Source organism: Pomacea canaliculata, linkage group LG5, assembly GCF_003073045.1.
Source record: "Pomacea canaliculata isolate SZHN2017 linkage group LG5, ASM307304v1, whole genome shotgun sequence".
Classification (NCBI taxonomy): Eukaryota; Metazoa; Mollusca; class Gastropoda; order Architaenioglossa; family Ampullariidae; genus Pomacea; species Pomacea canaliculata.
The window spans coordinates 10,801,880-10,820,432 of NC_037594.1; the positions used below are offsets into that span (position 1 = coordinate 10,801,880).

General features: G+C 36.3%; 1 protein-coding gene across 1 annotated transcript; it reads left to right on the forward strand.

The window, feature by feature from the left end:
* Window positions 1-63: 63 nt before the first annotated feature.
* On the forward strand, window positions 64-18,466 carry LOC112563752 (delta-1-pyrroline-5-carboxylate synthase-like). The gene is given in 15 exon segments (XM_025238043.1): window positions 64-552; window positions 3,777-4,080; window positions 4,330-4,470; window positions 8,533-8,640; window positions 9,058-9,210; window positions 9,620-9,841; window positions 10,037-10,199; window positions 10,313-10,456; window positions 11,477-11,694; window positions 12,302-12,439; window positions 12,550-12,760; window positions 13,278-13,399; window positions 14,177-14,363; window positions 15,461-15,556; window positions 15,957-18,466. Coding segments are annotated over 14 exon segments (2,328 nt in total). The 5' UTR covers window positions 64-552; window positions 3,777-3,879; the 3' UTR covers window positions 16,181-18,466.
* The last annotated feature ends 87 nt before the right edge of the window (window positions 18,467-18,553 follow it).

Here is an 18,553-nt window from a genome sequence, read left to right on the forward strand (position 1 = left end):
ACCAGACAGTGGCGAGGTGGGTGTGTCGAGTGGTACCTAGTGGGCTGGAAAAGGGGATGGATGGCTCTGGAATGCTTGACGTTAGGAAAATAAAGTAGCGTACGTAGCTTGACGGTGGCGATCGGGCTTTTTGGATTGGGAAGTGAGAGTAGAGAGACGGCAGCCGCCGAGTGAAACTGAATCAATAACTATACAGTGTGCGGATATTCCACCTTTGTTGTTCTTGTACAACCAGCCCACCCCTACGTAGCCATCAGAGACTGGCGTGCTGGTTACACGAGACAACAGCGGTCGGTCTGTGTCGTGACGACGACAGTCGGAAGAGCCGGAATAACGACCTTCACCTCCATAGACAGACGACCTTCACCTCAAGTACTGAAACCAGCATCAAGCAGGTTATTCTGAGATCTATTATCTCAATAAACTGCGTGAAGAAGAAGATAAAAACATGTATTGACGCCTGAACAGTGTTCAGATTTAGAAAGGAGCTGTGAGCTGAGCCCTCAGAGTTGCCGATCGCGCTCTTGTTCTCCGAGCTTACGACAACAAAGCGTGAGTATGTGGGGAGTGCTTCTTGTAGATTTTACACGTGTTAAAGCATTTAGAAATTAAAAAGGCGGCAAATGCTAACGCGTGTGAATTAATTAATGAAGAAATATGAATGAATATCTTATCTTTGGTAACTCACAAATAAAATAACTACGAGTATTTGGGTTTCTTGATGTTATATACTCGTCGAGTGTGAGGCCTTTCTTTTTACCGTCTAGTCGCTTCAGTATGGTTGTAGCCTGTAAACAGAGATAGTCAGATTCTGTTAAGCGAAATGTGCAACATATCGACTTGTTGAATATGAAGAAATAGCATAAAGAGATGGAATTGATTTAAATTTGACAAATCTGATGTTTTGGATGGCAGATAACCTGTTGCTAAATGATGGCAGTATTGACTATTAATCTAAATAATCACTAAATTAAGTCATAAAAATATTGGAATTGAGCAAGGCATATACATATAAATACTGGTGGTCAATACCGTAAATGAAGGTGGGCAACAAATGTAGAAGTCAGCTATTAGCAGCTACATCAGCACAAGGTCACAAAGCTTGGTGAGCAAACCTTTGTTATTCAGACTCCTTTGCACTACTGACTGTGTGGAAGTGTGACTGGGTGGTTGGGGGGGTGTGTGTGTTTGTGAAAGAGAGAGAGGTAGTGAGGAGTTAACACTTTATGGCCATCAAAAGAAGTATTTCTTCTCATTCTTCTGGTAAATCATGCCAATGTTTTGAGGAGACACTTTAAATGTCAGAAGTGGATTACATATATATTCATAAGTGCCCCAAAATTGCCTGTTTAGAGCATATTTACTTTGGAAGGGCTTATCATGCCTTGACATACAATGTTATGGATGCTATGATGGAAAAAGAAAAAACTCAAACCCTTCTTTTATCCATAACTATAACCTAACCCCTAATAACTATAATTCCGACATCTTTCTGGTTTGTAAAGCATGTAATCAAAAGTAAATTTGTCCCATGCAATTTTTCCTGGGGAATTTTATTAATGGAAAAACGCAATATTTTTGATTTTTTACTGTGTGCTTCTTCACAGATAAGGCTACAACTGATTTCAGGCAATTTGAAATATAAAAACTAAACAGCCATAAAACAATAAATATTATTTTAGCATTTATATTTGAAAAAAGCTCAAAAAGAGAGAATATTTAACAAAATCACAGAGTAATAGGATAAGATTTTACTTAATGTGTAAAGTGTTTAGCAGGAAGATGGTGGCTTATTTACATAATTTTTTTTAATAAAGCATTGACCTATTGCTGCTTAGTTAAACACTTTTTGATGGATGTGATATATAATTGTTAAACATTTATTCACTTTTATGAAAAGATGTTGGCTTTTTATGTAGTACTGTTATAATGAGGTCAGCCAAGTATTGGGCTTAAGTGAGTTGAAGGTGAATCAAAGTTTCTGTGTCTGAGAGAACTCTTATTTGTAACATAAAACTCCAACCACCCTTGAGAAAAATTTATGACTTTTGGATTCAGCTTACAATACGAGAGGCATATAATGTGAGTATAGTATTCTTGTTCAGGGTTGTAAATATTGCTATAATCACTCAATTAACTTTGAGTCCTGCTGTTATTCAGTTGGACAAAATAAATATATGTGGACTTTGAACCTTACTCGGGGGGTGGGGTGTGGGGAACAAATATTAGTTTAAAAACATGTGTGTGTGTGTGTGTGGGGGGTGATGGTGGTGGCATAAATGAGAAACCTGGGTTCATTAACATTCAAGACCTAAGTGTAAAAGGGTTATCTTGTTTGTAGGAAATTTCAGAACAGGTGTCAGCTGTGCATATTGTCATATCTTATGATCTGCACTGGGACAGCCTTAAGGCCTGATATTGTTAAACGATAAATGTACTGTTATAAAAAGTTTGTCACTTGTTTCATATTATGTATGCTTAGAAGATATTTGTATGTATAAAAATATATGTAAAACACTAACAGCAAATACAGATATAAAATAAAGCATATGCTTTGTTGATTATCTTTATAATCTGTGTCACATTCTCCATTCTTCTGCATTTTTTTCCTTTTCATACCTTTTTGTTATTCTGAGTGTTTAAACTAAACTCTTCTTGTAGTCCATGATTTTATTTTTTTTCATCTGAGTATTGTTCAAATAATAAAAGTTATTAACACATGCTTTTTGCATTTGCAACCCAGCCAGATTGACCTACATACCTATCATAACTTATAAACTGACAATTTAAATTTTTTTTAAATGCATGTGTAGATTAAGAATCCTTTAGCAAAGAAAAACCCTTATTATTTTGTTTTAGCCTCTTAATCAAAGCAAAAAAGCTGCAGCAGTGTTATTACAGCTGCGAAAACCAATACTGTTGCATCATCTTTTGACACAGCAATGTATGATGAAATTTACACATTTTTAGGTGTAAGGAACATGCAGCTGTTTATTCTAGTGGACCAGTAGGCTAATAAAAAATATATACTATTAGAAAAAGAAATAATTATAAAGAGCTTGTTCAAAATAACTTGGTTCCTAAAAGTGCCTTATTTTTTTTCTCCATAGTAAGGTAAACTGCTAAATCAAATGACATAAATCTATAGGCATAAAGTCTAAGTGACACTTTGTTTAAAATATAATAAATACTTGACTTTCCTGTTTTCTTCTGTCTTTTAATTAAATCATATTTAAGTTTAACCTTTTTAAAGAAAAGCATATTCTTATACGCATACCTGTTCTCTAACACTAATAAAATATGAGAAAGATTTTTCATTTCTTTACTAATAATATAACAGCAGCAAGAAAGCTGGCCATTTGATTGTCTCTAGTACTTCGCTTTCCAACTACAGAAAAGTTACAAGTCAACCTTTACCTTACTTTTTAGTTATTGGTAAAAACGGCTTAGAAGGAAAGTGCTGTAGAAGATAAACATTTTCATGAACACTTGTTAAGTTGTGTGTCTTTGATCAGTGTGACTTCTACCAGTCGTGAACTGCTATATATATTATAATTATACAAGGAAACCATTTGAAATTATTTCATAAGGAGAACATTCCAGATTGAGCATGCTGTACAAACTAAGAAATTTATTTTTTAGTACATGTAACACCCTTTATGTTGTGTGACCTCACTTCAGATGACTGACATTGATTATGAACTACATTCACATAGTCATTATAATAAAGCCATTTAAAAATCATTTTTAATCAGAATTATTTTTTTTGTTTTCAGGTAAAAATGCTCAGGACAAAGATACTGTTGAAATTGCCAGCCAGCTTCGGTGCCTCTTCCATTTTATCTTGTGCCCAGACTCGTGCACTCTTGAATAGCCAGCATGGCACAACATATGGCTGGCTTCAAGTCTCATAGGAATTGCTACTGCACAGATCAGCAGCAAGTACAAGGGACTGCATTAATCATGCGAAGTGACTTAGCCAAAGTAAAACGTGTGGTGGTCAAACTTGGAAGTGCTGTCATCACTCGAGAAGATGAGTGTGGTTTAGCACTTGGTCGGCTGGCCTCTATTGTTGAGCAGGTATTTATACATGTGCATTCTATTTTAAGATTTTCACTTGCAGGTTATCACACTGACACCCCTAATTTATTCAGTTGCTGTGTGCATTTGAATGTATAGACTGATCTGATAGATGTTTGAGTGTAAGATTTTACATTTTATCATCAAGCTACAAATAAATTTTTGTGATAATAGTACATGTATTCTTGTCAAGGATCTTGTTGGGAGTGGAACCATTATTAGTCAGATCATAACCTTATTTGCCATTAGGTGGCAGAACTTCAAGCTCAGGGCAGAGAAATGCTAATGGTTACCAGTGGAGCTGTAGCATTTGGAAAGCAGAAGCTGCGTCAAGAAGCTGCCATGTCCATGAGCATGAGGCAAAGTCTGCTAAGTGCAGACAAAAGTGGGGTAAGTTGGAGTAATTAAGAACCATTATCAGCATAATTAATGTTAACTATTTACAGTTCAGTGTGTCTTGCTCAGCCACCAAGGGATGGTTTTTCAGGTAATGTAAGTGTTAGGATGTACTCAAAAGAGTAATGGAGTAAATATACAAATGCCCACCATTCTGCATAGTTTTTGATAACTATTTATTGTTATTCATTGTTAACATCTGTCCTGGAAGGGTATTTGTTAAGCATATGGATAAGTGATGCAAACTTGATGTGGGATAAATATATGGATAAGTGATGCTCACATTTTTCTGCTTTGTTACATTAGGATCTACTTATCCAGGTAACATGTAAAGCCATGCTGTAATTCCCTTTTGTAACTTTTCGAAAGATGTACTTTTGTATGCTTTGGTTTGCTTTTCCAAAATAATAATTTATGACTGATACCATTGGCCATCTTATATACAGTCAGCCCTTGGAATTTCTAGGAGTTAGGATTGCAGGACCACCACATAGAACTATAGGCCCCTCTTTGAACCTTAACCCTTATTGCTGTAGAACACATTGCACCAAAAAAAAAAAAAAAAAAAAAATGAAATGCTTTATTGACTATACTTTGAATTTTATGTTGTGTGATGTAAAATTTTAAAAGTATCAAGGGTTAATACACACACACACACACACAGAGCATTTTCAGACTGCATAATCTTCAGTTCTTTAGCGCATTAAAACCTAAAAAAAAATTAACATTTTATTGTAAATTTATTTATATACTTGTAGTAGAAATGATAAAATACATCAATTCATTAATTATACATATTTTTTGCATTTATGACTTGCTTAACTTTGCTTTAGTTTTCTTTAAATTTTCTAGTCTAGCCACTGGCCCACAAAACTAAAAAAAACCAAAGAAAATCCTATTTAATTATCGATGGCAAACTGTCAAATAATCAAAACTGTAAAAGTGAAACCTATTAATACTGAGGGCCTGCTGTAATTTTCAACAAATTATGCATGTAATCATTGACAGAGATTTTTCTTCCCCACTTGCAAGTTGTATTAGTGTTTTACAGTTTTGTTCTGCATTTTAAACTTTCTTAGATGGTCTGTTGAGTTAAAACATTTTTAATAAGAAGAATTTAACAAATCAGCCTAGCACTGTTATTAGATTTTAACTGGGCTGTATATGATGACCTGTGTGGCAGCGATCACTTTCCTATAATTTTTACAATTTTTAACTTGTCAGGAGCAGTACGATAATCTTTATAAGGACGGGTGGAATCTGACTAAGGCAGATTGGCTTGCCTTTCAGACCTTCTGCTCCACCCACCTCCTCCGAAGTTCTAGTTTTAATTTTGAGGTAAAAGACCTCAGAAAATGATGCAATAAACTCTGGAGGATTTATGCATGATGGTGTTATGCAATATGATGCATACATCATTCTAGGCTTATTTAGGATCTTGTTACAGTCCTGGATAGATTTACACTGTGAAACAGAGAAAATGAGCTATATCAAATATCTTCAAAACGAGAGCCAATAACAAATTTTCATGGTCATATTCATGTTCAGCACTACAAGGTACTACAGATTAGGACCTTTTTAAGTCGGTAATAATTTCAGCGTTGACCATTGTAATAGTATGCATAAGTCTTCCCTGATAGGGTCACTTATTTAGTCTGAGACATAATTGTTGGTCACCTCATATAGTCTTAACTTAAGTGATTCAGTAATACGGTATTTATTGGTTGTTTTTCTGCTTTATGTACTACTAATTATTACTAGTATCCTTGAATTTAACATCTCCATTATACAAGTATACTCATTAAACATAATCAGAATATGTCTGTCGCAAGGAGATTCTTATTCACTACACTTAAGGGGCTGTAGCTATGGACTAGACCTAGCTCCAAAGTGTGTTTACCTATGCACGCTGTGCTGGTAAATAAAGGTTGAATAAACATCTGGTACTCTGTGGTATATGCTAACCTGCAAGATGTACATTTCCTTGCTCTTGGAGAACCCAAGTTTTGCCTGAGGTTCATGTCTACATCCAAGATATCTCATTCTCTAGTCCATGGCTACACCCCAATGCTTTATTTAATACTATCCTACTGGTACTAAATTGTAGCATCCATTTGGTTACAGTTGTGAGGAATAATTAGAATTCCATACAATGCTAGCATGCTCTATAGTTATACAGGATAATATAGATAATGCTGTGAACAGTGGTAGGTTCATCTTGATGTTACAATCTGCAGAGAAATAATAGTGTCCTGGCTTTTTGTGAATTGCTACCTACATGGTGAGCAGGATACAGAATTGTAGGGTAGGCTGCTTATTGGTACTACATTAGAGACGTTAAGTGATACTGCTTATTATGTTAAATGAATTGCTTAATCAGCATCTTGGTATCACCAACTCCCCTCTATCTATAGCAATAAATTGAAGTTGATTTTATAATGAAAAACCAAACAAAATAATAAAGATGTCAGTATTAACATTAAATCATAATATTTTGTTATTGTAAAATTAGTTGAAAGAAATCTAAACATTGCTAAATTGTGCTTGAAAGCTGTGTCCAGAGATGTTGGTTTTAAAATTTCACAACTGGTCAATATGTATATTTACAGTTGTATGAGCTGTAAAACTCCTAAACATCTTAATCTGTGAAAAGATGCTACACTATTGCATTTGCCATTTTTGACTACTGTGATCAGTTGAATTGATTTGATACTCTTCCATGAATTCTATTGTCCGTGATATCATTTTCTGCAGAAGATTAAACAGTTTTTTGAAAATTTATAAAGCACCAGACTAAACCCAGATTTTTCATTTATGCATGAACACACTCAACATAATGTACTTGCATGTTATGTTAAGTGTGTATGTGTGCGTCATTCTTTGTAAAGTGAGAAGGGCATGTACATATGGCTAGGATATGGCACTATATAAATTAACTTTATTGTTGTTCATTATTGTTACCCCTAACATGATGTTCAGATTGATTAGAAAGTATATATTCTTTTGTCGGGTCAGATTTAAAGACCATATATGTAGCTGACCATTGTAATTCAATTTAAGAAGGGTTTTCTTTTTCTTTAAAGTGTAGTCTTACAGTTAAATAGTAAAGGGTCAGTCTCATAACTTGTCCTGGAAACAGATGGCTTTGCCTATCTGGGGAGCATTGTCAACAAAGACAGTAGAGCGGACGATGACATGAAAAGCCGCATCAACAAGGCCAGGCATGCTTTCAACAGCCTAAGCCCATCCTGGAACTCCTGAGCAGTATCCTTCTGCGGTAAGGCCAGCATCTACACCAACGTGAAGGCAGTCCTGCTGTATGGTTCTGAACCTGGAGAGTGACAAACACCATCAACAAGCTCCAGACCTTTACCAACTGATGCCTATACACCATATTCTGCAAATAAGGTGGCCTAAAAAGATTTCCAACAGCAGCCTGTGGAAAAGAACCAACCAGAATGTCACTAGCCAGGACATCAAAAAGCGTAAATAGGGCTGGATAGGACACACCCTGTGCAAACCAGCTGACACGATTGCCAAGCAGGCACTTGATTGGACTCCTCAGGGAAAGAGGAGAGTTGGGAGACCAAAACAGACTTGGAAAAGAACAAAAAAGAGAGCGAGGCCAAGGATGTCGGAACCACATGGGCCCAACTGAAGGGGGCTGCACAAAACTGAGTCTGCTGTTTTTGCGGCCCTATTCTCCTCGAGGAGTAACAAGGACTAAACTAAACTTATACCTTGAGTATATAAAGGCATGTGGAAGGCAAAGCCTCTCCCACTTCCCATCATTACTGTTCCTGATATATTAGGCACCCATTCATGCTGGGTGGGTGACAGGGGGAGAGCATGGGGTGTTTTCCAGTCACATGTTTAAGAAGACCTTGAATCAGCAACCTGTTCCTCAGCTGAATACAGTAACCATTGTCATGCTACCCCACTACTCCCAGCCCCTATTCCTAAGTAAACTCTTGGGCCTTAACAGCTGTAGAAAACTTGCATTTCATATGCATGTAATGTAGATTAGAAGATTTTTGTTTGATTAAATTATTTTAGATGCGCCCCCCAACACTGGAACCTCGAGCATGTGCAGCTGCTGGACAGAGTGGGTTGATGTCCATGTATGACGCTATGTTTCAACAATATGGTCTCAAGACTGCTCAGGTGAGCTAGGTCTTACACTGACATGAACTCATGCAGACGTGTATGATGGATTTTTACAAAGTACACATTCATTTTCCTCATTGAAACAACATACAGAGAAATTAGACGCTTTAGTCAAATATTTTGGAAATAAATGATATTGTTTTAAGATTTGTACAAAAGAGCTGCAGAATATTTAGAACTAGTGTTAACAGTCCCAACACCGCTACTTTAGGACTAGACTTGAGTTGCCAGTCACAGGCTGGCAGAATACATCACAATCATTGCATCGTCTCTTCTTATTTCCTGTCTGTTTTCACCTCTTTGAGTGTATCTTGATGCTTAACAGGTCTTTAATGATGTGTAAGTAAACTGCACATGTACAAGCATTTAGACTTGCATCTGAGTGGGTATATTGAGTACCTTCATTGTTGTCAGGTTCTGGTGACTAAACCTGACTTCCAGAATGAATTCACTCGCAGAAACTTGAGAAGTACACTTGCAGAACTGTGTAAACTTAAAATTATTCCAATTATCAATGCCAATGATGCTGTTGCACCACCACCAGAACCAGATAAGGACCTCGCAGGGGTGAGAATTCATTTTTTTTTTAACATTTGAAACCACATTGTTTGGGGGCTTTTTTCTATTCTTTTATTTCCTTGTTGAACTTGTTTGATTGGAATTTGTAAGAAAGTTGCTTATTAAATTATCTGAGGTTTTCCCCACTGTATCAAGACATAAATTATCAAATGAAGTTCTTTGTTTCTTACTCCATCTGTGTTATACACTTTACAAGTGGCTGAGAATGTAGGGGAGGATTTCACAGTTCATCCATTCTTGCAGTAATGCACCCAAAACTTTTAAAAAGCTAAAGCTTTCTTGCTTTCTTTCTTAAAGCTTTCTTGCTTTCTTTACCTATGTAAATTTTTTTTAATGCTGATACTTAAAAATGTTGATGATTTTGAGGAAGCCATTACTAGCTTATGGGTTTTACAAGGTAATAAGTGTGAAGGACAACGACAGCCTAGCTGCTCGCCTGGCAGTGGAAGTTGGGGCCGAGCTGCTCATCATCATGAGTGATGTAAATGGGCTTTATACAGCACCTCCAGGAATGCCTGATTCACGCCTTCTCCACTCTTTCTGCCCTATGAGCCCTGAAGATTCAAAAATTATCATTGGAGACAAGTCCCGTGTTGGTTTGGGTGGAATGGATAGCAAGGTACAGTTTTTAAAGGGCATTTTGAATTAGATAAGTAAAATGTAAAACATTTCACAAGACAAAAGTAAAGTATTTTGCAAATAAATTTTTTTAACTTGCACCAGTCAAACAATTACAGAATTTATTCAAATATTTAAAAATTTAATTTAAATTAGAGAAGTAACTGTTACCCTTGGTGATTTTTGTCTTTTAAAGGTCAAAGCTGCAACCTGGGCACTTAAGAATGGCACATCAGTTGTCATCTGCAATGGATGCGAGGAGAAGGCAGTGGTGAATATTGTGAAGGGCAAGAAAGTTGGTACTTTTTTTACCATGGCACCAATGCAAGGTACACCTGTGGAGGTCCAGGCTCGCCTAGGTGGGTCTATTTGCAAACACAAAAATCTGTTTTAAGATAAATAGTTAACAAAACCGTGTGCTAATCAATAAAAAGGGTCATTTGATTAATGGGGTATGTATGTGTTTTTACAGCACGTGAGGGTAGCCGACAGCTGCAGGCGTTGACTGGGGAGCACCGTTCTGCCATTGTCAATCGGTTGGCTGATCTATTAATAGAGAAGAAGGCTGATATCTTGGCAGCTAACCAGCAGGACATTAATCAGGCCTACAATCAAGGTAATCTGGCAAAATATATTTGATAATGTGCAGTGCAGTGTAGAGCCATTTAGCCGTGGTGATTGAGGTCCAAATTGTTTAACCGTTGCTTAAATATTTTTTATATTGCATAAATTGCAGTAAATAATGAAAAATAAATGGATTTTTTTTTTTATCACAATCCTTTCTCTTTGTAGCTTTGTAAGGTGTGAATCGTTTACAATGGCAGCCTCCATAATGCTGACACTCAGCATGTATAAAACAGATTAGTATTTCAATTTCATTGTAAGTTATTTTATTGTTTATTGATAAATAAAAGACTAATCTTCTATAAATTTCTCTTTGAAGTTATAAGCCACCATTCAAATATTTAATCCACGGCAGTGCATAACATTCAATCACGGACATTCAAAATGCCAAAATGACAGCTGTCAATACCTGTCTTACGTGTTAGAAGCGAATTCGCAGATTACTGGACCTCGGCTTAATGGCTCTACACTGTACTCAGTGCAAACTCTCTTTAACAACTATCTGTGATAAAGTTTCCATTTGACAGTCTCTGTGCACGTTAAATTTGCTTCACATAGTAATTAACTAAAGAAGAAAGATCAATTTGAATAGAGCTTTAACAAATCTGCGAAATAAATGGAGTGTTAGTAGGCATGTATATCACATAAAACAACTGCTTTAGTACTTTTTTTAATGTTGAAGTTAAAATTTTCTTTAAAGAATGAATTTTATGTTGACCATCAGTTGTACAGTGAGCTCATGTTTTACTTGGTATTTTCCTCTATCTTTATATAAATAAGTGTGTAAAGTGTGCCAAAAAAATAATTAACACAATTTACCTACAAAAAACCCAGAAAAGGTATGTTGCCATTTCAGGATGTGTAGAGTTTTGTGGAAAATGCAGTCATGAAATTTAACTTTCAAAGGTCTGCAGTAAAAAGAAAAAGCTGGTTTAGAAGCCAGAAGCTAAACTATGAATCTAAGTATGTGCCATGAAATCCTCACTGCAGTTAATCTTACCATGTCACACAGGTATGTCACAGCATATGATGGCACGCCTGTACCTGAGCGAGCAGAAGTTACAGACCTTGGCCACTGGTCTGAGGCAGATTGCCAAATCTTCCCAGAATGCAGTGGGTCGTGTGCTGAAGCGCACTGTCATGGCTGAAAATCTCCATTTAGAGCAGATTTCTGTCCCAATTGGTGTGCTTTTGGTTATTTTTGAATCAAGACCAGATGCTTTGCCACAGGTAAATGTGCATTACTGGCTTTCATCTATTGTCTTTAACTTTTGTTCTTGAATGGCTGATAGGGAGGGGGTAGCTCTTTTGTATTTTTGTCTTATCCGAGGTCTTCCTCGTGTTGGTTTTGTAATTAGGTGTGTTTTTGAGGCGCCTGCCACCATTCATGGCATTCGTTTCCATGGCTACAGTTTCTTTTCGACATGCAGACTTGACTATGGTGCAGTTCAGTGAGTTTCATGTTCACTTGAACATTTGCATGTACTGGGGGCTCATCCGTTGTTCCAGTGGGATTGGTGCCATCTGTTGGGTGTGCTACTTATAGAACTATATTTGCTATGGAATGTATTCCAGCTTGTATAATATGGTTGATATCTGGCCTGCAGAATGCGTTTGTGCTGTGTGTAGACACTGACCTTTGACTTGGTGTACATTTTGTTTTGATGTCACATTATTTTCACGTCACAACATCTGTCAGCTGTGAATCGCCTTGAGCTTGTCTAAAGGGGAGGATAAGGTGCTATACAAGCCAACTGTTATTATTATTATTATATATTGCAATTCTTAAAAAAAAAAACTCTGGAAAAGATTTTTATTTGATTTCTGTTTGCCACAGGTTGCGGCTCTTTCCATCTGCAGTGGAAATGGCCTGCTACTGAAAGGAGGTACAGAAGCATCTAACAGCAACAAGCTGTTGCACACTCTGGTGCAGGAGTCAATTTCTCCCTTTGTATCTCCAGATACTGTTGCATTGGTGAGTCAGAAATAGGTAATCTCCCTTTATTGTGTTTACTCGATGTTTTGTTTTTGTTTTGTAAAGTATCTTTAAAAATGTGGGAGAATCATTGTTCATTTGTTTCTTAGGTTAGCCGGAGAGAAGATATTGCAGATCTACTGCAGATGAGTGACTACATTGACTTGGTCATTCCCCGAGGCTCAGCACAGCTGGTGCAAAAAATCCAAGAAGCCAGTCACAACATCCCAGTTTTGGGTCACAGTGAGGGAGTCTGCCATGTATACATCGATGAAAATGTTGAACCTGAGATGGCATGCGTATAGGTGGGTATACAGATGGGTGAGCATTAGAAATTGCAGTGTAAAAAAAGCATAGTTTTGAGCTATTTAACAATTTTAAAAAAAAAATGATAACAGAAAATCCATCACACAATTTTTATTTAAGATCAGTTGAAGTGAATAGGTTAGAGGCTTGCCATATAAAGTGACAATCCATTTGTCATAATTTATAGTTACAACATTTTGATTAATGAGTTAAAAATTATTGGCTTATTAATTTACAGGGCATATATATATTTCAGCCTTATATATAACTGCAGACAGTGAGCAATTCATGTATTCTAGACATGGTTTCACTATATCTAGAAATATTTACTCCCACCCATGGCAGTTTTATGTAAAAATAAAAGCCTTAAGTTTTGTTTGGTTGAACCATTATGAACCTTGAACGGATTATGCTCGATTTAGTACGATATGGTCAAAGAAAGGTTCATTACTCTTCTTTAAGTATATGTGCTTTTGAATTCTACTTATTTTCTGTGTGTATGTGTCTTTGCATGCATTTGTGCTGGAAACAGTTATTGACTCCAAATGTGACTACCCTGCTGCCTGCAATGCTATGGAGACACTTCTAATCCACAAGAAACACAGAGAAGGACCACTCTTTGACCGCATTTGTGAAAAGCTCAGGACTGAGGGAGTGAGTAGGCTTCGTGTTTTAGAGTGTACATTTGCTTGTGTGTGTGTGTGTGGTCATGCATCCAGGTATCTTCTTTCAGTAATGCTAAAAGACATTACCTAAAGAGTATTGCAATGTAATTTGCTTCCATTAATTGACAAAAAGAAGAAAGTATTGCTTAATTGACTAGTCATGATGGAAAGTGATGCCCTTGATATTTCATCATTCTATACCTTCAGTAAAAAAAAAAGAAGCATGCATTAAAAAGTTACATTTTTTAACCCTTTTTTTCTACTGCATGCAAAGCAAAATCTTTAGATCTTAAATTTAATTCTGTAGGTATTGGTTATTTGTGTAAAGCAGGTAATAAAAGTCATAAATTTATTTTATAAACAGATAATGGAACAGCATGCTGAGTTGTAAAAATCAGGATGAGTTTTAGGATATCAGCTTCTTGAGTATTCAGAAGATATAGTCATAATATTTTGCTTCTTTAAATTGCCTTGATACATTTATTTAGATTGAGGAGATGACATTTCTTTTTAAAATACACTTCAGCTGCTTAAACAGTTACAATTCTTTTGTCTTCTTGTCTGTTATTTATTTTTGTATTTTGTATAATGTATGTTTTATTATTAATTTTACATTTTATAATTAAATTTGTTTGATTACTAGTGTTCAAAAAATTGTATTAGTTGCTGTTTTGTCAGTAATTTACACATGAAACCAGTTAAAACTGCTGCCAAGTGGAAAAAAAGTCCTTTACATGGAGTGGATTTGATATGATTCTTAATCTAGGTTGATATTCATGCTGGTCCAAGACTGTGTCGGATGCTAAGGTTTGGACCATCTCTGGCAGCATCTATGCGTACAGAGTATGGTGGACTGGAGTGTGCAGTAGAAGTGGTTGATGATGTTGATGATGCTATACGGCACATAAACAAGCACAGCAGTGGTCACACTGATGCTATTGTCACCAATGATGGTGAGTTGTAGGGATGTCTGTGAGGGTCATTCAAAAAGTTCTAACCTCACCCAGAAAGAAGAGCCATAGCTGAGCTTTTTTGTTGTGGTAACAAACTACCACTTGTTATGAAGCTAGAAAAACTACTACAGATTTATTTTTTTTAATTTGTATGCATGTGAGGCCCATACAAAGGTGAAGGGTAATGCGACTAATCTAAAAATGAACAGAGGCCTGGGCAGTCATAAAGTATCTGCAAAAGAAGGGTATGACACCCAAGGAAATTGACAAGGACATGGTACAGGCACTTGCTGAGGACTCCCATTCCTAAGCAACTGGGAAGAAGTGGGCTGCTGAATTAAAGCGGGGTAGGGTCAGCACAGATGACCCTTGGTCAGGTGGTCCAAAAACCTCAACCACTGATGATCAAGTTGATGCCGTAAGGATTTAGTATGACAGACACCTTACTACCCAGCAGATAGGTAAGTCCACGCTGTTTTAACTGAAATCTTGAGCAAGCTGTCTGCAAGATGGGTCCCAGGTGAAGGAAGCAATCAAGTCAAAATGCAGAAGGAAGCTGAGGGCTCCAGGATAACACACCCATTCTGCTCAGGTTGCAGTAGCTGAAGCAGCCAGCTGTAGCTTTGAATTGCTACCCATCCCCTTACTCGCGAGACTTAGCTGCATCTGACTTTTGCCCATTTTGTAAGTTAAATTCCACTTACGTGGTCGCCATTTTGGAAACAGTAATGAGGTTATATGTGCTATGGAGGAGTTCCTGAAGGACCATGACGGCACCCTCTATTGTGATGGGATTGCAATGTTTAAGCATGGTTGGACCAAGTGCAGTGATGTCAAGTGGGACTATTTAGAAAAATTGAGAAAAGCTGTCTTGTTTCTGCAACTCCTTCTGGGTGAGGCTTAGAACTTGTTTAAATGACCCTCATTGTTCAGATGTTCTTATGGTTAAATCATTAAGCTCTTCCCACCTTCTCTGTTAATCTTTACAAAGGTAAATCATGTTCTGAGATGCTTAAGAGATCACTGCATCAGATGGCTTCATTCTGTAGGGAGAAATGCTTAACTTTTTGAGTGATTGAAAATGCTGTCTTTTGCAGTTGAAAATGCTGAAAAATTCTTGAAGCTAGTGGACAGTGCCTGTGTGTTCAGGAATGCTAGCACAAGATTTTCAGATGGATACCGTTTTGGCCTAGGTAAAAACAATTACTAAATGTTATTTTCTTGCATGTTTTAATTATCTTTATTTTATTGTTTGACATCATGGAGTATATTCGTATATTTCTTTTTCTCATCCCTAAAGTGCTACCAGAGGTACTAGTCGTAGAGGAGACATGAGACACCTTTCAATACACTGACTGCTAAATCATATTGTGCACAAATTCATTCATTTAGCAAATAGTTAAATAAAAGAAAACATAAAAACACCTTCATAAGAATATGGTTATCTTATTACATAAAAATAAAGCACAGAGTTTTAAGATAAGTTTTCAGGTACCCTCATAATGTTCCCAAATTGAATCAAAGAGCATATTATTTGCAATCACCAGTACTTTAAACTTAATTTTTGTTTTGTATTTTATTTTTTACGAAAAGGTGCTGAGGTTGGCATTAGTACATCACGTATACATGCACGTGGCCCGGTTGGAATTGAAGGACTGCTGACCACAAAGTGGGTGCTTAAGGGTGCTGGACAAATAAATCGTGACTTCACCGATGGCCACCTGGAGTATCTTCACCAGCACCTGCCAGTTAGTGCAGAAAGTGATATGGAAACTGTGGCTTCCATCTCATCATCATCACAGCGGTCCACTGTTTAACTAATTTTTTTTAACTTTCCAGTTTCCCAACCTCTTACTCAAGTTCCACTGATGTATGACTTGCGAATGACATTTGGTTGCATGTAGGAATGTTCACGTCACAGATCAGTAAGTGCAAATGTGACCTTATGGTTTACCATTGGATTGGTGCAGGGTAAGTACATCTTCTCCTCGTTCGTGCCTCTTTATGATCATGACATACTTTATGACATAAAAAAATTTGTTTGTATTTTACATGTTTGCTTTCCTGCCCTGGTCACTGTTGACTTTGATCTCTCAGTCCTCTCATTGTCTGACCTGAAATCCATCGTTTATGGTATATAAAATATACCTCATGTACTTAAAGTAAATCCAGTTTTTATGTTAACCTCCCACACTTTAAGGATAGAAGTAAATCGTGGGAGAAAATGATTTTTACAGAAATGTTTCTGCATCTTTTATTGAGCTTTCCTTATTTGTACTCTGGTCTTTGGGTGGGAGAAATTTTAAAAATCCTTGTTGAGTGTTAACTGTGAATTCTTGGATCTGAAGTTTGCGTTGCATTTTGTTCTGCATTTAATGCTTTATCCATTTGTTTTCTTTTTTCCTGAGGTTTATGGTTGAGTGATTGGAGGGGTTTAAAGTTCACTCGGTCTTGTTTCTGTGAAACTGTTTACTCGACAGCTGAATGGTGCCTGGTGTTCAGGAAATGTAAATGACAGTGGCAGGAATGAAATGAGCTCTAAATTCTACGTTGTGAAGTAGATGCTTTAAAGTACTTACTGTTAATCTCCATTTGTCACTAAAGAGGTGAAAGTCACTTTGAATACCCCACCCATGTGCTGATGTGTTCATTGTCTAATAATGTAAATGGAATGAAAAGCGATATATTTAGTGTTCATTCATTTTGTTGCTTTATTTTACAGTTGGCTCTATAAAATTTCATCTCCATAGTTTGTATTATTTCATTTATATACACCTTGCAATGAGCAGAATACATACTCTGGCTTATCACAAAAGATCACGGAAGGTCTCGCATAGATTCTTTTTGTGAACACATTTACTCTTGTGTGTAAATGATGACATTTATTTTTCAAAAATATCCTATTCCATATAAACATGCAGATGGGACCAATGGATAGTTGGCACGCTGATGGCAGGCCACAGCTACAGGGACTAATTTTTTGTTGGAATGCATTTCTAGTCTTTATATAATCAAAGAATCTCTTGTGTTGAAATTCTCTGAACAGTTGAATTATTCAAGCACAAACCTTTTCTTTAGTTGCAGTATTGATTTTTAATGGTTTAATCTTATGTCTAAGTTGTTGTTTTTTTTCCCCCATCATATCATTTGTACCTTCAGCTCCAGATTGCAAGAGGTGGCAGGAATTTTTTTTAATGTCTTATATATATATTTTTTTTTTACTTAAGTAGTCTCCCAGTTGATGGAAAATGAATAAACATTACCTTTATGGTCTTTTTTTTTATGGGGTTTCTGGCAGGTTCAAATTGTCTTCTTAAATTTTTTGTTTTCTGATATCAGCCTGCATTATCTTTTGGTTTTTTTATAAACATGGAAATGTGTTGTGTTTTTTTTGTGTGCTGTGCTGTTTGAATGCAGATACTAGCTACTTTGTGTTGTTGTTAAAGATTATCTTAATGGTTTTCTTTCACAAGTGTTAAGCTACTTTCCATAAATTTCACAAATACTGAGTTGGTGGATGAAAATTCTTCAGCACATTTTTCTTTGTATTTTACGTTTACATGCCTAATTACAGACTTTTAGACTTAGTGTTTAGAATACAGTGATTGTGGGACTTCTGAGCATTGTGAAATCATTCATGTGAAAATATATATGTTAAGGGCATGGTGAAAAGTCCATGCTTTGATCTGTTTTCAGGTGTAAAATGTAAAAATTTTTGGTTGTCATTTGAGCAATAGGCATTCCATTTAAAAAGAAAGGTGAACAAGGCTGGGGGAGGGGACCGTTTTACAAAATGATCATAATCATTGTAACAACAGTATCTTTATACAAGAGAATATTTGAAGGAAAAAAAACCTGGGTTATACTACCTCTTGTGTTATGTGTAGAAATTTTCTTTATGTGGAAAATATTTGTATGATTCCGCTGATTCACTTGTGAAAAGCAATTTTGCCCATATGGATGTGAGCCCAGTGTGCTGCACATGAAAGACTACAGACCAACAGCCAAGAAACATAACATATAAGAAACATAACAGATGAAAATTTAGTTGGATTGAAGACAGTATTCGTCTCTACATGAAATAAATTGGCATGTGCTTTTTACTTGGTACCCAGTATCATACAAAATTGTGCAGGTAAACAAAGTTAACTGCTGTTGGATGTTTACAAATGAAATGCAACTCAGTAGAT